The sequence below is a fragment of the Enoplosus armatus genome, chromosome 4 (genome assembly GCF_043641665.1).
Source record: "Enoplosus armatus isolate fEnoArm2 chromosome 4, fEnoArm2.hap1, whole genome shotgun sequence".
Classification (NCBI taxonomy): domain Eukaryota; kingdom Metazoa; phylum Chordata; class Actinopteri; order Centrarchiformes; family Enoplosidae; genus Enoplosus; species Enoplosus armatus.
In genome coordinates, this window is record NC_092183.1 from 23,025,247 (window position 1) to 23,046,503 (window position 21,257).

General features: G+C 40.5%; 1 protein-coding gene across 2 annotated transcripts in view; it reads left to right on the plus strand.

Annotated features, from left to right (window-relative positions):
* The window catches only part of tjp2b (tight junction protein 2b (zona occludens 2)), a 51,395-nt gene that overhangs the window by 13,536 nt on the left and 16,602 nt on the right, over window positions 1–21,257 (plus strand). Inside the window, exons 6-12 of one of the 2 annotated variants that reach the window (XM_070903647.1) lie at window positions 239–342; window positions 2,146–2,299; window positions 14,533–14,638; window positions 15,135–15,253; window positions 16,090–16,153; window positions 16,784–16,934; window positions 17,089–17,197. In XM_070903647.1, coding sequence (XP_070759748.1) covers window positions 239–342; window positions 2,146–2,299; window positions 14,533–14,638; window positions 15,135–15,253; window positions 16,090–16,153; window positions 16,784–16,934; window positions 17,089–17,197 — 807 coding nt within the window. Of the gene's footprint in view, window positions 1–238; window positions 343–2,145; window positions 2,300–5,343; window positions 5,558–14,532; window positions 14,639–15,134; window positions 15,254–16,089; window positions 16,154–16,783; window positions 16,935–17,088; window positions 17,198–21,257 lie in introns of those variants that run through there. The other variant, XM_070903648.1, reaches the window with a different exon arrangement.

The following is a 21,257-nucleotide window of genomic DNA, read 5'->3' on the forward strand; positions in this document are numbered from 1 at the left end:
ATTATTCTTCTGTGAAATATAAATACATAGGTAGGATGGGAGCAGCCCAAGAATTGCCTTGTATATTGAAGTATACCAGTGTGTGCGCATGGTGTGTTCATGTGCTGGTGGAAAATCTGACATCCTGGCATCCAAATCATCTTCTGAACAGAACTGCATTCACAACCTAAAATATCTTCAGTCAGTTCCAACAGGGGTTTGCAGTAACTGTGCTGTGTTGGATGTTGTGTTTTTGTAGAGTATGGTCTACGTCTGGGAAGTCAGATCTTCATCAAACAGATGACCAGCACAGGCCTGGCTGCCAAGGACGGGAACCTGCAGGAGGGAGACATCATTCTTAAGGTGCACACGCATTTATTCACAGTGCAGTCACACAATCACATCCTTCACAGAAATGTCATTTAGCACAGTGGTTTCCAATCTGGGGTTCCTTAAACACATATGAGGAATCACTAGATGGTTAAAGAGGACCTATTATTCTTTTCCTCATTTTCTGTCATATATATAGTGTTACAGTGTTGGATATTCCTGTTAAACGTTACCAAAGTTGCCAAATAATGAGGAAAACGTAAGTAAAAGTAATCCCTGTGAGCCAAAAGCTCAGTCTTCAGACTGCTCAGAGCGCTCCCTTCACTTTTTGTGTCTTACTTTCGCGAGATGTATTGCGAAATACATCCTGGATTTCCTCAGATGGTCATCTGCTCAGGGCACAGCAGTGACAGCATGCCCACGAAGTAGAGGGACGCGCTCATCCACCTGCTCAGTACTTCTGAGTTATTCGGCTGCTCTGTTCAGGAATGCTCTTTACTACTACTCAGGTTGTTCAGTATGTCTCACAGAAAGTGCTTTTTGTGTTGTGAAGGAAAGAAGGTCGGTAGTAGGTAGTTTCTTGATGGACAGATGGCTTTACTTGTTGCTAAAGTAATCGTTAACGACTGCTAACTGTAACTGCCATTCACTAGTTAGCTGTGCATTTAGCAGTCCTCTTAGCCATAGATATATATCTATATCAGGCCAATCTTCTGGCCAATCAGAAGAAAGTGGGCTTTTAGGGAGGCGGGCCTTGAAGAGACAGGAGCTAAAATGGCTTGTGTCAGACAGAGGGTGAACTGAGGGGCTGCATGAATGGCCAGAGTAAGATGAATAAGGAGTTATTTGATCTGTGAATCATGCAAAGCTACTCTAGTGGTGTCCCAGAATAAAGATATAGAGCTGGAAATGAGCATAATACCTCCTCTTTAAAATAATGCCAAAGAACTCATGTGATTAAGTGCAAATGTTTATTTTTTTCTTTCACTTCTCTAGTTTTTGCTTATTTTCCTTGTGAAAAACTGGATACTGTCACATCTTTGGGTCATCTAAAAATATTTCAAAGGAAACAATCTGAAGAATAAAGATCACTCTGGTTGGACAGTTCATGTCCACACCAAGGCCATGATGACAGGTCGTTAGTAGTCACTGATTTAAAGGCTCACAATCCAAAAAGACTGAGAACAACTGATCTAGTATGTGTTGCACACAGTCATTTAAACAATAGTTTTGTATTTAGTGATAATAAATACATTTTAAAAGAAAAAATATTTTAGCTTGTCTTAAAAACCTTTTTGTCAGGCACATGGTTGCACGTCTGCTCTCATTGTTGGATTCTAGTGTTAAACTATAAATTAACGATAAATCCTTCGTCTGACTTTGTCTTAAATCTGGATAGTTTTGGAACATGTTTCCCATTGTTCTCTGGAACATGTCAAATATCCATGAATAAATGTGAAGTCCACAGATGTCAGGTGATGTGTAACGCCAAAAGCCATTATTACCTTTGCAAGACACAACAACACACTTCTATCTTATTTAGTGTGATTAATATGATTATTTTAAATTTCTAGATTTAAAACAAACAAAGAGGCCTCATTGTGGTCAAGTTTTTCCTGGTCAAGACAGGCGGCAACAACCATACATAAGAGTTAAAGCAGATAACACAATACTGTATATACTGTGTGTTAAAATCATAGACACCAAGATTATATAAATATAAGATATATACAGATCCACAGCCCCTAATATGAAGTATTAGTTAGAGCTCCCACAGCCTCTGACTGTTTGTACTGTGTGCACGGTTTGTGTGTCTGTGTGTGTGTGTGTGCACAGATCAATGGGACAGTGACAGAGAACCTCTCTCTGCATGATGCTGGGAAGCTGATAGAGAAGTCGAGAGGGAAGTTGCAGCTGGTGGTCCAGAGAGACCGCCGCCAGATCCTTGTCCGCATCCCCCCCCTCGCAGACTCTGACTCTGATAATGACGGTGAGTCACTGAATGCATAGCCTCACCAACAGGGGTAGTGTTGAACCCACAGGGAGGTTTGTAGTGGTGTAGGGAGGACTGCTGTGTACACTGTCTCCCACAGGTCTGAAATATACTTGTTGTGGTACTCTGGATGGGGGTACATCAAACAGATGACAACCAACAAATGGTCTAATTTCAAAATAGTTTTCAAAATGATTCTCTTTATCCTTGTAGATCTACAGAGGCAGTCAGAGTGTCCTGACTGACTGTTCCTTCAAATTTAATCAAATCAATGTGATAGCTAATATGACACTTGGCTTACAATATACATGGACAGCTGCATGTTGATCTAACCAGACGGCGTAACTGAGTAAAGCCTGTCTTTGGGAAACACTGTATGTTGATTTCTTACAGATTTGGATTGGTCATGTAGTTACAGAGTTGACATGCTGTGTTGAATTGTGTCAGGTACTCAAGTGGTACTACCGTATATAATATGCACTGTTTTTGACCCTCTGTTAACATGAAACTCGACAGATGACAAAAGAAATAGAGCTAATCAGATCTGCTCCAAACTGCGGAGGCTGAAGTGTGCTGCCAGAAAAATTATAGATTTTTTCAAAGGTCTAGAATTTATTGATTGAGACAGATTATATAGTGATTGATTAAATTAGCATTTAAATGATACTGTTAAAGTAATTCATCAATTATGCCAATTATTCGATTCAGTTAATCCAAATTTCTCTCAGGGGTGGCTCCATAGACTATAAGTACTAGCCTTAATAGATTCATTGAGACTGAGACTGACCCGCTGGAAGGGTACCGGAAACAGGTACAAGGTAATCAAGAATAAGCAGCTAGCCGAAGGTTAAGGTAAAAAGATGAGTTTGAAGTTTGGATTTAAAAGTCCCAACAGAGTCAGACTGTCTGATGTCCACAGGGAGGTTATTCCAGAGGAAGGGGGCTCGATAGGAAAAGGCCTGCAGCCAGCTGACTTCTTTTTAACTCTGGGGACAGACAGAAGCCCTGTATTCGGAGTGTGGAGAGCACGGGATGGAATATAAGGTTCAGGGAGGTCAAATAGATATGAAGGGGTGGGCCCATTTGCAAAGTCATTAGAAGCACCTTAAAGTCTGATCGGACATGGATAGGGAGCCAATGGAGGGAAGCTAAAATTGGCTTATATGGTCAAAAGTTCTGGTTTTACTTAAGATTCTAGCTGCAGCATTCTGAACCATTTGAAGGCTTTTAGTTCTAGCATGTGGCAAAACTGACAACAGAACGCTACAATGATCAAGTCTGGATGAAACAAAGGCACGAATGAATATATATTTATAATGAATTAAATTATATCTAATATCAAGATTGGAAGTTAAACTGAAAACAGACTGGCAGATTAAGGCAACACCTCCACCTTGTTTAGTAGCCCAAGCAACATGGCCATTGGTACAATCAGGTGGGGAATTATAGTCAATTATTTTTTAATTATTATTGAATTATTATTCATTAATTATTTAATGGTAACAAAACATTTGGTTTCAGCCATATTTCACATAAACCAATCACATCCAGGCTATGATGAAGAATCAAACCATTCATCAGTAAGTTTTTTGGTAGATGGTGATCTGATATGTAGAAAACCAAATTTGAGGGTCTTGTTGGGGCTGCAGTTTTCATTAATAGGCCAGTCTGTAGAGCTAGCAGTCGCTGATGTATGAATTGGAACAAGATGCCTTATATTATTATTATTGGAACATTCCTGCGGCCTGTGCACGGCACAGTGTTGGGATACAATTGTGTTTACCCGAGATATTTTGTTGGACTTTATCTGGTACTTTGTGGGACACTTCACCGCCAGTAGTAGGGATGATAATTAGATTTTTGTGATTCACACATTTAGATAACTTGTGAGTGATGCGGCGGGGGTGAGGGAGAGTCTATTAGTGTACACTGTGAAGGTTTCCCTTGCTGAACATATTAACTAAGTCAGTGGACTAAAATAGAGGCACCTATTCCAGTAGGACGAAGGCCATCAGCAGGTCAGGGCAGCCCAAGAAAGAAGGCTGGTTATCAACAACACCAAATCCCTGCTGTTACAATAACAAGCCAGCCAACGGTTCAGTGAAGTATCTCATCATTAACCAGAAACAATTAATCAATGCCAACTCATCTTTCTGGCAAACTCCAACATCTTTGTGACTGCTTCATCATTATTATTATTATTGGTGCCAACATGGATTATGATGCTGTAAAGCTAGTGGTGGTGTGTGCCTGGATTCCCTACCAACCTACGTGATGCCAGCCCCCTCAGATTAGACTCCTATTAGTCCCCTATTACTAGCGTACGTTGTTTATCCCTGTCAGTGGGGGTAGAAGAGGCACGCAGGCCAACAGGAACACCAATGGCTAGCAAGGGTCGAAAACCGGTCATCTGTCAGGAAAGGTGACTGCAGACTGGGCTAGACAACCCGTTGGACAAAGTCTGCATCAACTGCTGACGAGGCTATGCTAGTGCTAACACTAATAGGCCTGCTATCAAGCCTGATAGCATTTATTATTATTATTTTAAGTACATCAATGAAATACAAATCAAATTACTTTAGAAATGTTTGAATGATATACTTAATAATTAATTTTAACTAACCAATGAAAAAGTTAATAATTATTCCTTGCGACACACTTGAGCCTCCACACAACACAGTGTAATGAATGGAACGATTTATAATTAAAGCAGAGTGTTTATTGGCATTATTCCAACTAGAGACATGCAGTTACAGTCATGTTTACATTCACATATACTAAGGGTTAATAAAGGCTAATAAATATTTGGCATTCAAGCAGCTAAAAATAACATCTGAAGCTAAGTAGTCTTGAGTTTCTGCTTGCTTCCCTACTGTGTATCACTCAAAAAAGAGAGAGGTCAACAGCAGGTCAGGATTTAATCAGGACCTTACAGTGGGCTGAAATGTTTTTAGGAAAAACCTCCAGCCCCTTGTGTTGAAATATGACTAGAAACTGTAATAGCTCAAAAGTGCAATCTTTGTCTGTGTTTTCTCTTCCAGATAATATGTCATACTTTTAGATGAAGGACCACCCAAGACACAGCATGTGTAACAATCTGTTGCCTATCTCTAAGCTGTAAAACGGCTGTGACACAACCTGACTAAGTTGTAAAGCTTTCACACCTTTTGCACTTGTCTTTATACTGCTCTAAATCTTTTAACTTTTTAATACATGATTCATTTTCCTGAATAAATAAACACATTTTATTCACTATGTACTTTGAATTGTGTGATTCATTAAATATAGAAGTTGAAGAGCCACACTGGCAGGACAAAGTCAATAGGAGAGACACTTCTACCATGAAAAATTAAAAGGCCCCCAACCATTAAGCAAATGTACCTACTAATTTGTCATCCCATGACATACAATATGTAATGCAGCCAATATAATCCTAATTAAAAACAGGCTTACCTTAATACTGGGATGAGCAGAAGCAGGCATGCATTTCCTTGAGTTTTATATTTGTTTGTTATTGCAATCTGTGTGAGGCATTCAAGATGTGCATTGGTGAGCTGGTTTCTTTGTTTACTCTTGATAGTGTTCATGGTTGAGTATGCTGACTCATGCGTATGTGCTCACAAAAAAAGATATCACTGGGAGTGGTTTTAAAGTGGGAGTTCAACTTCGAGAATGTTGTCTATTTCACTTTCCAGAGCAGCACGATAAAAAGGGCAGAGCTGTGTGAGAGTTGGAATGAGAGAGGATACATCCACATGGAAGGGATTTTCGATTAATTTGAAAATCTCATGCTCATTCACATCACTGAATGTTGGATACAAATTCTACCCAAATGCTGCCGTAGAGATGGGTCATTTGTGATTACAGATCTGACTTTTGGGAACTGAATGAACTATCCAGTGTCCAGTACGTACAGGGCAGTTATTTTGTTCTGGAATGCCCTGATTGAGCTTATCTCTCCCTTGAAGAGTTCAGGTGACTGATGTCAGTCAACTTTGGCTCTTGTATCCCCTTGCTGTCCAGGAAAGTGCGAATCTCAGGGAGGAGGCTCAGGAACCGTTTCTGCTGAACAACAATCTCACCTTGCTATGCATCACTAAATCACCATACTCTATCTCATAGTCTTATGAGATTGCCGGAACTGTCTGTGGTTTAGTGCTCGGGACACAATGAAATTCACCACAATAACCCTTTGCATCATGTTTTGGAATTCCTTATTTTCATAGTTTTGATACCTGATGTCCTGATGTCCCTGTGTCCTGATGTATGATGCAGTGAAAACTGACAAAGATGGGCATTTCTTCTTTTTTTCATGAGACCAACAAGCCCCTTCTCTTTGCCTTGCATGCTGAGGACACCATCACTTGCAAGACTTGACCAACTGAGTTTTTTTCCTAAAAAAAATGCATTCAGAATGCATGTCTCCTTTCTTTGTCTATAGAGTGGAAGTAAGCACAACATTTCTTCTCGAAAGAAATTTTCTTTTGGGCTGAGCAACATCTGTCACATTGGGGCTTTTGTCCACTGCAATGCTGACACAGAGGGACAGTTTAGTAAGTAACTGGTCACTTACGTCTTTGTCGATGTCATCTATCAGGATCAGAATCAAGTTTATTGCCAAGTAGGTTTTCACATACAAGGAATTTGCATTGTTATATTGACAGTTTGTGTCCAGGGTGGGAGGGGTAGACCACAATCTTTCCTGCACGCCTCCAGGTGCTGGAGGGTTGGTCAATCTCCCACCTGTAGGCAGACCACCAGAGATGAGGGTGGTGTCATGCAGCAGCTTTAGAAGCGCGATGGACTGATGACTGGAGGTGCACCTGTTGGTATACAGGAAGAAGAGTAGAGAGGACACCGCCTTGGGGAATCCGAGCCAGAGGCATGTTTCCCCAGCTTTGCTGCCTCCTGTCAGACAGGAAGTCTGTGATCCACCTGCAGGTGGAGTCAGTCACGCTCAACTGGGACAGCTTGAAACTTGAAGGCGGAACTGAAGTCCACAAACAGTATCCTGGCATAGGTTCCTGAGGAGTCCAGGTGCTGAAGGATGAAGTGGGTCTGCATTGTCTACAGAACTGTTGGCTGTGTAGACAAACTGCAGGGGGTCCAGGAGATGGTCAGTGATGGATTTTAGGTGGGACAACATAAGGTGCTCAAAAGACTTTATTACCACAGAGGTCAGGGTGACTGGTCTGTAATCATTAAGTCCACCATTGGTCCTTGTTTTTGGGTGGACAGGGATGATGGTGGAGGACTTGAAGCAGACTGGTACGTGGCATGTCTCCAGTGAGGTATTAAAGATGTCTGTGAACCAGAGACAGCTGATCAGCCTAGTGCTTCAAGGTAGAAGGAGAGTCTGACCCAGCTGCTTTTCTGAGTTCTGCCTCTTGAACAGCCGGTTAACATCTCTCTCCAGTTTGGAGATGCCTCATAATGGTTGAATTGGACAATTGTAATTGCTTTACAGTCACTTCCTTGTTGTCAAAGTCTGTGAACAATATACACTACTCACAAAAAGTTAGGGATATTTGACTTTCGGGTGAAATTTATGGAAAATGTAAAAACTTCATGCTACAGTGATATTATATCATGAAAGTAGGCCATTTAAGTAGAAGCATGCAATGGTAATTTCTTCATCTCAAACTATTTATTGAAACAAAAACTAACAACAGTGGTGGGTATACCACAACAAAAAATGTCAATGTCTCAATAACTTGTCATGTGTCCTTGAGCATCAATTACAGCTTGACAACGACGTCTTATGCTGTTCACAAGTCGACTTATTGTCTGCTGAGGCATGGCATTCCACTCTTCTTGAAGGGCTGCCCTCAGGTCATTGAGGTTCTGGGGTGCGGGGTTACGACCCTCTACATGACGACTCAGCTGATCCCATTGGTTTTCTATGGGATTCAGGTCTGGAGAAAGTGCAGGCCACTCCATTTGAGGGACCCCAGCCTCCAGCAGCCATTCCCTGATGATGCGACCTCGATGAGCTGGGGCATTGTCGTCCATGAAGATGAAATCAGGCCTGTGTTGCTCATGCAGAGGCACAATGACTGGATTAATGATGTTATTCAGGTAGTATCGGCTTGTCACAGTACCATTCACAAGGTGTAGGGCAGTTCTGTGTTGACTAGACACACCTTCCCAGACTGTAACACCACCAACTCCAAAGGCTCGTCTGGTGACAACAGTGGCTGATGCATAGCGTTCTCCTTGACGTGTCCAACAGCGTTGGCGGCCATCATTTCTGCTCAATGTGAATCGACTTTCATCAGAGAACAGCACTGAGGCCCACTGGTTCCTCATCCAGCGCAAATGCTCCCTGGCCCATGCAAGACGATGACGCTTGTCCCTGGTGGTGTGGTCAGGTACCCTTGCAGCTCGTCTAGCACGCAGACCATGCTGAAGTAAGCGGTTTCGAATGGTCTGACGTGACACTCGGATGCCTCTCACCTCACTTAAACGTGCCTGGAGTTGAGTGGCATTCACCATCTGGTTCCGCAGGGCACTGTTCACAATGAAGCGGTCATCAGAATGGGATGTGGCCAAAGGACGTCCACTTCTATGCCTTTCTGTGACTCTACCAGTCTCTCTCTGTCTCTGTTGCAACCTGCTGATGACACTCTGTGAAAACTCTAAGGAGAACAACCGTTTGAAGCCTCGCAATGGCCAGTCACTGTTGATCGATTGTTAGGTGTCGTCTTGGTCTCATGATGTCAAAATGTGAACAGCATGACGAAGAGGACTGTTTGAATACAAATTGTCATTGAACCAGAACATTTAGTGGTCGATTCATGGATCAGACACTTGTTGTTTTTGCGGTTAATTACCTTGTTAGAGAACAGCATGTTATGCAATAAGTACTGAAACACTGGACAGTTGGACATGTACATTCAAAAGTTTAGAGAAGGTCAAATTAAGTTCACCTGTAAAGGTTATAGTGCATTTTAGGTGCATTCTGAAATATCATCCAAAAGCCGAATATCCCTAACTTTTTGTGAGTAGTGTATAGAGAGAGTCTGAGAGGCTTTTTATTTTTGCCCTAGCCAAGATCCATACAATCTCTCTTCTGAGGTTTTGCTGCTCACAAAGAGAGCAATTTTTCGATTTTTCTTTTCCTGCTGTTACTACCAGGTGGATACGCTTCATTGAACTTTGGATGCATGGTTTGGAAATGGCGTTCCAAGGGACTTTGCTTGAAACTGGAGTGGGTTTGGTTGCATATTGAACTCAAAGGGTTGGATCCATGGAGGACAAATAACGACATGAGTAGTATTTTCTTGAAATTTCCTATGTTCATCTTCTTTGGCTCGCATCTTTCTTTTTTCACTCTGAATATCTGCTGTCTGCACACTAGTCCCCTCTCCGTCTTCGTATTGATTTTCGGTTACTGCATACTCAGTCTTCATTTTCATCTCTTGTCACACCGCTTTGTTTCTGTCCATCTGGTTTGTGACTTTGTTTGATAAGAGATCCCCTATTATTGTTCATGCACGTCATGCTAACTAGCATGAGACCCTGCAATAGCCGAACTAACGCTACTACACAAGTGTGCTGTGTTTTTATTCTAAACCATATCTGTCCAAAAACAGCACTATCGCCGTTGTGGTGATCCAGCGGGCCACCAAAACTGGCAAAACCGCAGTGAGTTAGGGTAGGTCTGAGCAGGTTTTGACAGTTGCATGTTTTTAGCTTATACTGCCATCTTGTGTATGAATACCATAGCTGTTTTGGGTATTTTTATGAATTATATATATTGGCTGCATTATCATATAATTATTAGCTGCCATCAAGTCACCAAACGCTGAAGCTCATGCAGTGAGTAACACTACTTCAGATTAATGTGCTCTGTTTTATAATATTGTGGGATGTCTGAATATTGAATCATGATGTTGCAGACAAAGGGTGATGATTTATTTTTGTGAATACAGAATGTTGCATTACAAAGCGTGGCTCATAAAGTGGGTAAGATGTTTGTTGAATTTTCAGTGTAATAACATATTAATGATTTGTCCTAACTGTAGCAACTCGCCGTTATCTGTCCGGGTGGTATATCGGAACCCCCATCACCTCCCTGTTGTCTCTTGCTGTCTTTCTATTTCACACAAATCTTCTCAAATCATGCTCACTCATCTCACTGCACAGACAGGATCACTATAATTAACTGTTGGCTGAAACCTTTCTGTGAACACCGGAGAAATTAAAAAAAGAACTTTGTAATTTGGATCCTGTTACAGTATATGAGAAATGGGAATAATGTTGAGACACATATAGTAAGTAACTACTTATTTAAATTTAACCAGGAACTGATATAATAGTTACATTCTGAAGTTGTGCCTAGTTTGTAAGCTGGAAACTATAAGTATAAGAACTGTTAAAATTCACTGGAGTCATGAGTGAGATTCGTTTAAACCCGAAGAAATATCCTTTTATTAAAGGAAATGTTATCTTCCATATTTGTTAAATTGTGTGCTTCCCTGTAATTAACAACTTTTGTCACCAATAGCACAAACGGAGAGAAGTCTTAAACGGGTGACTCTATAATTTTGTTTGTTTGCTAACTTCAGCTATCATTAGCCACAATACGCTACTGGTCACACCAGACCTAGTATGGCTGCAGCAGCACACCCCCTGAGTGTGTTGAATTAAGAAAAGGGTGCATTTTATTGCTTTGGACTCCGACTTTTAATTTGCAGAAGAATGAATGTGCTATTTCTTCATTCAACAGTTAAATAGCTGTGTGTGCTAACCTGACACAATGTCAGCATCCTGCAAGAGTGTAGTGTACTATCCAGTCCATAATAGATCAGAACAGGAAATTCTGAAGGGTTTTCAGTTTAACCCCAACTCAAATCCAAAGGTAAGGCAACGGTAATAGCCTACTTACCATGTTTTTTATACAATTCTTTATGTTTATTTTTTTTTCAATAACCTCAAACTACATAAAAGTCAAACTTTAAAAACAGCTTAACAGGTTTCTTAAATCTGACAGCACATGGATAAAGAGAATGGCATGTTCTTCTATACCATTCATATATCCGGTGACTATTGGTGTTTCTGATTTTGCCAACATGTTACTCTGGGTGTGCAGTTCTCCAGACAGTGGCTGACCCATTTAGCTCTTGGCTCCTTTCCATCCCAAAATCTACCAAAATGTTTTTTTGGGGGAATAAGATATTTACTATCAAAGTAAATCTCCAAATCTCCACCATCAAGTCATCACCCAGCCCAAACCCCACAGTTATTCCCACAGCATTCTAGATTAGATTGTCATGGATGAATCCCCAGAGCTGACTCAGCAGTAATACAGCTATGTGTCTTTGCTCTCTGTGCTGCTGCATACCCACTACTCCTTACATTTCTGGACCACAGACTATATCTTCACAAGGATAGAATAATGAAAACAAACAGCATTTAACTGACCCAAATTACTTCAAAGACACACTGATTTATTTGATCAAGTCAAGTAAAGCTCTATATTTCCTAGTAGAGTATATAATTAAAGTCATTTCACGCAAAATACTAAAAAGACTCAAGAGTAAAGATAGTAGAAAGTTCAACAGTAACATGTCTTCCATTCTAGTCCAATTTCATTGGCACTATTTCTGTCGTAGAAAGGTGTTTCAGTGGAAACTGTTCATAGCAAAGTCTGTGGATCAACTCTTGTGGTGGTGTGGTATTGGACTACCTAATATCTAATACAGTCCAATATAGCAATATCCAGGGTGAAAATACAATCTATCTATTATTTGGTCATCCTTAGTGTCCATACTGTAATTTTAGTATGCTGGTGGACACACAGCATTTATTTCCTGTCTGTCCGTCCTTCCATTTTTCCCTGTTAAAGGCAGGGAAGTAATAGCTGACTTTGACTGTGTGCGTGTGTCTGTGTATGTGTTTGTGCGTTGGGTTGGTAGTTGGAGTTAGGATGTCTTCATTCTCTGGCAGGAGCTTGTACACTACGAAATGCACAGATGGACCTCTGCCACTCACTACAACAGTGACTAACAACTAAAGCTTTGTTTCAATTGAAAGTACTAAGTACTAAGTAAAAGCACCAATGTCCACACTGTTTCCACTGCTGTGGCCATGGATGAATTCATAAAACAAGATTAAAAAAGCTCCACTAGCATAGGTTGTGGGGCTTTTGAATATGAACATTTTCCCAAAGATGGTGCTAGACGAAAGGTCATGCAATTAAAATTAAAAGGGTTCATCCCCTGAGTAGCATGAATGTACAGCAATCTGCCAGTTAGATTTGTTTTACCTTTATTGGAGTGCACAAGTTAGATTCTATTGTTACTTGCACCCATCAAAGATGACCAAAATGGTAAATTCTGGTAAATCTGGCTGCTGGGGCACTGGCTGATTGATGACGTGCTGCATGTGAAATGCCTCCAGTGCACATAGGAACTGTGGCAGAGACACACATTGAGTGCCTTTTGTAATGTAACTAAGATAATTTTAAAAGTTGAAGCATTTATCAGTATTTCTCTGATTTTAATGACAAAATAAAATATATCTATTTCAAAAATCATCCTCAATCCCCCTGCAATACCACCACGGATCAACAGGGGTCCACTGACTGAGAGACAGTGCCATACAGCTATCTGTCTTAAGCCAACTACTTGTTTAATTTAAAACATTTTTGTCCTGATGGTGGTGCTAGGAGAAAGGTTAGGGGTCACCAAAAACACAACAATTGATTCTGTGGGGACTAACATCCAATCTATCATGTAGTTTTGAAAATCTGTTGCTGTGTACCTGAGTGTTTGATTGACCCACAGATGGATAGACCGACCCACATCGACATCCTTAGGCCCTGCTTCTAGAGGGCAGGCAGAGAGAAAACGCAGTATTGATTGGTTCTTTGAGTTGGCTCTACAACAGACTTTCACATCAACACATCATCCAACTCTGGTGCTGTGACATAAATCTGAATGATTTCTGTTGTTTCTGACATATTTGGTCAACACTTGCCCATATCAGGTTTGACACAGTATCCTCACATTTTTCTTTTTCTGTCTGTCTGTCTCTCACTCAGCCTCTTTCTTATATTGTCTCTTTCTCTTACATGTCAAAGTCTCTTTCTTGCTTTTCAAACTCCATCACCTCTGGTGATAGCCCTGCATGCCGAATGTCTCTCTAACCCTAATCAAACTAATTAACATATACTAGATCATACCTTGTGAAACACTGACCTCTAACTGCTTTTAAATTCAAGGTAAAAAAAGGTTTGTCATGGTGTATTGTTTTGTCTCTCTTTTATGTGGATCCCTCGCTTGTCGTCTCAGATGTTTCTTTTACTTCTGGTTTGTTTGTGTACAGATTTTTGTTAAAGCTTCTATCTTCAGCCTCCCTCTCTCTCTTCAGAGCAGTGTTGAGTGCCACACTCTGATGGATAAAAGCAGCCAAATCAAAGACTCTGCCACCCATGTTCACTTGGATACTCCCATGAGCTGCCCTCATTCTGGCATTCCAGAAGTTGCCTCATGGGTCCTTAGAAAGCATTTCTTGAAAGTTTCTAAACATGAATTCACCCTTTTTAGTCTTACTGTGTCTCTTTAAAGTTATAATCCTTAAGATACACATTATGTCAAACCCCTTTTTCAACTCGTGGCAAACGGTTTGTCAGCAATAGCTTTCAGTGTATTTGCATTCATCCCTCCTTCCACTACTTATGTGGATCTGGGATCGCAATGACAGCCTTCAACCCAGCCACATCCTCCAGCTCCTCCTGGGCATCACAAACCAACCAAGAGTGAAATCTTAAGGATTATAACTGTAGTGTATTTGAACCATGCTAATCATTATATATTCAACCAATATGTAAGCTGATTTTCAAAGTGCACTGATATGAATGGAAACCAATGGCTGCCTAGAGGGCAGGAAAATAACCTAAATACTTTGGGTGTTTCTATGCAAATCTGAACAATTCTGTGGATTTCTGGACAATGAATTCAGATTTTTGGAGTAATAGCTGCTTTTATCTTGAGTACTGAGCTGTGGCACCAGAATTTGTCCTCATAATTCTGACATCTCTAATAACATCCTCACTCTGTCCCAGGCGGTAATTAGCTGATGTTGGGGCTTCCTGAGGCAACCATTTTCTACTGCTGCTGCTGGTGGTGGTGGTGGTGGCACGCAGTCTTGACGGGGGGGATTTAGCTTGAACATGCATGTGTGTCTAACTGAGATGTCTGTCTGTCTGTTTGTCTGTCTGTCAGACATATCAGAGATGGAGTCATACCATTCCTATTCTCCCCCAGAGGAGAGGAGGTCTCGCCAGTCTGACCTGTCCTCCCACTCTTCTAATGAAAGAGACAACCCCAGGTAGGATGAATGAAAGCTTGGATGGATGAGTTGAAAGCAAGAAAATGTCAAAACCTGACACAACTGACTTCCATATTAGTCACTTCCTCAAGGACTGGGAAATTGACTTAAGATTTGCCTTGACATAGGCGTGTCTCAATTTACTTGAGAGTCAAATTTGTCTTTCCGCAAAAGACACCAAAGGCTTTGATTAATTGAAGTTATCTAACTACATGTCCTGTCAGTCCCATTGCTTTCCTAAAATGTATGTGAGGTCTTACTGTAATCTTCTCCACCTCCTACATGAGATAATTTAGCATACTGCTAAACTGCATCAGTTGCTGTTACACCTTGTAGTCCCTTTAGAGCCTCTCATCCTGTGTGTGTGTGTGTGTGTGTGTGTGTGTGTGTGTGTGTGTGTGTGTGTGTGTGTGTGTGTGTGTGTGTGTGTGTGTGTGTGTGTGTGTGTGTGTGTGTGTGTGTGTGTGTGTGTGTGTGTGTGTGTGTGTGTGAACAGTGAAGAACCCATGAGGACAGCCAAGATGTCAGCCATGGCCTCCCCGTTCAGAGTACCTGAAGACCCTCAGGCCTCGGCTGAGCTGGACAAAGACACACCGCACATTGAGGAGCCTCCAGGTTATTGCTCACTACACCATCCACTTCAGTCCACCATGGCAGGGTCACAGTTCTCACATTAACACATACCAAACACCATAAACGACATATAGCTCATTGGACTGAATATATGACAACTTCTTGCTTTGAGTCTCTTTAAATACAACAAAACAGCCAGAATTCTTTGGTCACCTGGGAGTGGCAGAAACAAGCTGTAAGAACATCTGACATATTATCATCTTATAAAGTTGATATGGCATACATGCTAGCTAATGAATAAGTGCCTATTTACACTTGCAGCAGTCACAAAGCAACACTAGCATTCATTTGGAGTTGTGTTTGTGGTCCAATATTCAGTCTCTTTTAACTCTCTTTTCGGTCTCCACCAGCTCCTGAGGGAAATATCTGGCTCTTTAGCTGCTAAATGCTGCACTATGTTCACAGTCTGATCTGTCTGCTGTTTGGTGCTGGACAGGTAGTGTACAGTGGCTTTATCAGAGCATTTTCTCTGAAAACACCTGTTGCTGCTGGAAACCAGATTGATGAGAGCAGAGTTGCAGGTCGTCAAGCTAAAACAATGAGCTAAAACAAAAGAGAGTTGGTGATTCTCTGTGGGTTCATTACTACGAGCAAAACATGTCATATTGCACGTCGTCATTTGTTCAGTTGCTAATATAAAAAATATTGATTAGTGCAGCTTTGAAGGTATTTCTTTTCGCCAGCAAAAGGCTGGCTTTGAACCCTTTGGTTATTTCCAAAGCTTCATTATACATCTACTTTTACTAACCTAACATGTTGTTGGTAGTTGTAAACATGTAAGATGTTAACAACACTTTTCTTGATTGTCTTATCTACAGCTGCTGTAACAGCCACGCCCAAGATTCTCCTCCGACCAAGTCCAGAAGATGAGAAAATATATGGGCAAGTTGTTATCTAGATAATCGAAGGACATACATACATACATACATACATACATACAGACAGACAGACAGACAGACAGACAGAGATCCCTTCCTCTATAGTTCGATGATGCCACCCATGCTTTTTACAGGACTTTTCAGACACAGTGATGAACACAGAATCAGCAAATCACTCTCTTCCCTACATAGTAAACACTTAACAGTTTACTCTATATGGGGAGTAAATTGAGATTTACTCATGAATCATCATCATTTTGCACCATTACTGACAGGTGTTGTGTCGCATTCTGTAATGTTCATATCTATCAAAGGCAAAGCAATGCATTGTGGGAATTTTCCAGGAAATAGTGTACATGCCATGGATTTTCATACTATTTCCTGTGTATTTTTGATATTTTGAAGGACTATTTGATGTATGAGAATTTGCACTCTCAAATATACTGGCCGACAGTAAATATCAGTATCAGCATTAAATGGGGGTTCAGTTACCTCAAAGATTGACTTCATTTGACTTGACGCCTCCGTGTTTGTTTGTTTTTAAAACTCTTGCATCTTATTTACAGCGTAGCCGGTATATCTGTGTTTTTGTCAGTATGCTTCATGGATGTTGATGTGTTTTCCCCTTCTGCAGGCCGAACACAGTGATGGTGAATTTCCAGAAGGGAGACAGTGTCGGGCTGAGGCTGGCAGGAGGAAATGATGTTGGCATCTTCATTGCTAGTGTTCAAGAGGGCAGTCCTGCTGAGGAAGAGGGCCTGCACAGCGGTGACCAAATTCTAAAGGTAGCCAGTCCAGAGTTATTTCCATTTCATGAACAAAATTAAGCTCAGAGAAGCCATAGTTCAAAGTACAATGTGAATGTGAGGTTACAGAAAAATATCAGTGTTATATATTATCTGAATAGCAATAATTGTGCCTTTTGTTTGTGTCTTGCAGGTGAACAATGTTGATTTTCAAGGTGTAGTGAGGGAGGAAGCAGTGCTCTTCCTGCTGGAGATTCCTAAAGGGGAAGTGGTCACCATCCTAGCCCAGAGCAAACCTGACGGTGAGACATTCCCTCCAAAAACACCAAAAGACACAGACCCATAGTCAGTTACATTTCTCACATTAAGGAAACTTATATCAAGAACACAGTTCAACTTTGACCAATAAAGCAACTTTTCTGAAATCAGATTATCAGGAAATTTAATGAGCAATTCATGCTCCTCAGAAGATGAACCCTTCTTATTTTCAGCCCCCTCAAAGCTTTCTTCTTTTACATCCTCTTACCAAAATGTCCAAATTGCTTACACGATATCTTATAATTTAATTTAATAATTAAAGTTTACTGGGCATACCAATGCTCCCAGGAAGGTAAGTCCTATTGATTTTTATGATCGTAGGTTTTTTTTCTCTAGTATCACCACCAGGACAAAGTTTAGATTTTTTACAATTTTAACCCATTTGCTGGTAAACAGTGACACGTTCCTTCATTGCCATGAGCACACATACTGGTTTATTTTTGACAGGGAGCTGAGAGCCACAGACTAGGTCAGAAAATATTTCGAGACAGACTAACACACTGTTGGTTTGCCGCTTTTTATGGGCTTATAATAAGAAAAACATAGAGTAACGCCATCCTTCAAGTGCAACATATTTGAATATCACAGCCATAGCCTGCAGTTGATGTTTGAGTTATGGAATGTGCTGTGACTAGAATGATGGAAAGTGTTTATCAGAGCAGTTTTAATTGACTCAGTTATAGGCTTGTCAGCCACTTGTGGAATATCCTAGAACACAGTGTACTTTCCCACAATGCTCTGCCAGCTGCCACACTCACACCTCAGGACCATTTCTCTCTCTCTCTCTCTCTCTGATGTTTCCATTTAATGATGGAGGTACCAGCTTGGTCCCCCAAGGCTTTTAGACCAGATCAGGCTAGTTTTGGTTCAGCCAACCGTGACACACATGGACACATGCACCCACACAGAACCGCTCAAGAACACATAGGGTGAGAAAGAGCACAAACTGTGTTATGTAATGGGCACATTGGCCCCTTGAGCTTGTGGCTCTGATAAAAAGGACTTTGGCCTTTTAATTGAAAAAAATCTATTTATGAAGCAAGATACATCACACAATGAAGCAGACCTGACCTGACATGAAAACTGTGTGACTCTTCATTGCCCAGCACTGTTGCGAGGACATCCAAGGTTATCAGAGAGAGTTGGCAGGTTCTCACATAAAAAACAAATGGTAGTGGTTGAAATTAGAAAGGTCAGGTGACTGTAACACTTGTTATGTATTGGAAGGAATTATGGATGATTTTCAGGTCAAATTTACATTTCAGGAACAAATATTATTAATACAAATCTATTGAAGGTCCTCACAAGTACAGTAAGACAAATATATGTGTATTTGTTCTGTTCATGAATTGAAACTTGGCTTAGTTGTAGTGGAATGTATTAAGCAAATGTATTAAATGTATTAATAAAAAGGGCAAGAGTTCCACAGTTAGTTTTTGACCCATCCTTTAGTTTTAAGCCTGAGGTGAGGAACAACCAACAACCCCCAATCAGAGGACCCCAGAGACTTAGCACTGTTTTCTAATATACTCTCTTTTAATCATTGAGCTTTAGAGGTGCTGGAAGGTGGATTTAGTTAGCTTTTGACAGAGCCAGGCTAGCTGTTAACCCCCGTTTCCAGTTTTTAGTTAGGCTAACTGGCTGCTGGCTGTAGCTTCATGTTAAGTTACAGTAATGAGAGTGGTATCAATATCAATCAAAAAATCCTATCTAACTCTCGGCAAGAAAGTTTTAATTGAGCAGCCTGATTTTGTAAATCACTAGTTTGAACTTGACTAGTTTCAAGGACTTAATAGTGGATTTACAAATGCTGCTTTGCCAAAATCATGACGAAGAATATGTCTTGTGTTTCTTGAAATGAAACAGTGTGTAAAGTCCTGTAGAATGCCTCTAGTCTTTGTAGGTTTTTTTGAGGAGCACTCAACTAGAGCACTCAACTAGAAGAATATAGGTATATAAGGTTATACAAGGGGAACCCTTTGTTTTATGTGCTTTATCAGTGTGTGATTAAAGTAGACTGAATGTGAGTCCACAGTATATATGAAGCCTCATGTGTGCAGCCAGCCAGCCTTGGCAGCAGTGGATTGTAGTTAGTATGACTGTTGCCTCTGTTGGTCCTTTTGGGTCAGTGCTTTGTCAGACCACACATATCAAATTAGGAAGCCTCGCAGAAGCCTGGAGCTGGCTGTAAAGTGTATTTCCATGCAACAGTCAGACAAATATGTGCATTTTGTTTCAATTGTGCAAAGAAGACTGGAAATTTGAGCATGGAAGTTCATTCTTGACCTTTGAGAACAGTGCATGTAACAAAATAATCTAAGCCCAAATGTCCGCATACTAATTATTTTGAGCTTTCAAATACATCTCAAGGTCTTTATTCAGCGACTGGAAATGGCTCAGTTGTCATCACATTATTCAAATGTGGAACTTTCTTCAAATTCTAACAAGTAATTGTATATTAAACTGCTGTGTAAGTTTAAGACAACAAACCAAAACCAATCTTTGAGCAAGGGTCATGGAAAAAGATTAAGGACAAGACATCTACATACAAAAGTATGAGGAAACAGGAGACTATTTTCAATCCACATTTGGTGCTGTAGCGAGTATTTGGGGCAGGGCGGTGTATGTGGGATTGAGTCCAAATAGTATAATAATGGAGCTCTATGGCACAGAGGAGGATGATATATCAGGCTGTGATACACACACAATACTTGTTAGTAGATACATTCACTTTTGGGTTTGCTTTGCACATAGGAAAAGTAGGACAATAGGAAAAATCTGAATATATAAAATTATTAAGGGTATGTAGTTAGATATAGTTATAGTTATAGTTTGGTCACCTCTCTGTCGCAGTGGTGAATGAAAGAACATAAACGATTGATTGACGACAGTCTCCTATTCAGTAATAAGACAAAGCGTCCTTGTCATCATCATCTTTATCACAAAGTAATTGAAAGAATATAAACACTGTTACAGGGGGGGATATAATTAAAGCACAATACATCCTGATCTAATACGATACATTAGTCTAGTGAATTATAAATCAAAACCTACACCATAGGTATCTATGATGGGACTCCAGTTAACCCTTGCATCAAATATAAATCCAATCCACATGATGTAAGTAAGAGTTGAAAGTATTTTTCTTGAGGAAAAGGTCAGGAGGTCACTCAAATCATTAGAATTCATCCTCTGGGGAGTATGAATATTCATACCAAATGCCAATGTGGCCTGTAGTTTCATTAATTTCTATCTTTTAAACCACACCTCTCATGGGAAAAAATATACATAAATCCATGTTTACATGAAGCTGATCAGGAATGACCTGGGGCCGTTTGGTGTCCAGAGCCTCAGGGGGTACGGCTGACACTCTAATTCTCAACCATGGAATACAGAGCACGGGTCTATATGAGAGCTCACCATACAACAATACACTGTTAACCCTCCTATTATCTTTGGGGTCAATTTGACCCCATTCAATGTTTAACGTCTCTAAATAAATGATTGACATCATTTTTTTTGCTTCATATTTAATGACTTTTCCTAATTTAATGGGGACAACTGGGTAAACATAAAATTAACATGATGATATATTTTCAATGTCCTGTACACATGTTGTACGCATCAGTGTTCTTTGGGGGCAATTTGACCCCAGACTGTTTTAGCTGTATAAAACATATAAGAAATATCAACATTTTACACACATTTGTTTTGGTTGTTTTGCATGATATTGAGGTCACTATAACATGCAATTTTATAATCTTCAAAAAGCTTTAGGGCCCTAACCTAACATAACCATAACTGTAGTAGTGCGAGAACCACTGATAGTTCACACGACAGCTTGCACAGCAGCCTTCTAAACCATTTCTCTTGGTGCTCTGTGTGCTCTCTCTTTCTGCTCTCTCTCAACTGAAAATGACTTCTAAGGAAAGGTTTTCTGTCAATGAGGTGTTGTCACATCTCTTTGACCATGAAAGTGACATAGAGTAGAATGTGTCTGAGACAGAGGATGATGTTGAGGAGGACCCTGATTATGATGCATCC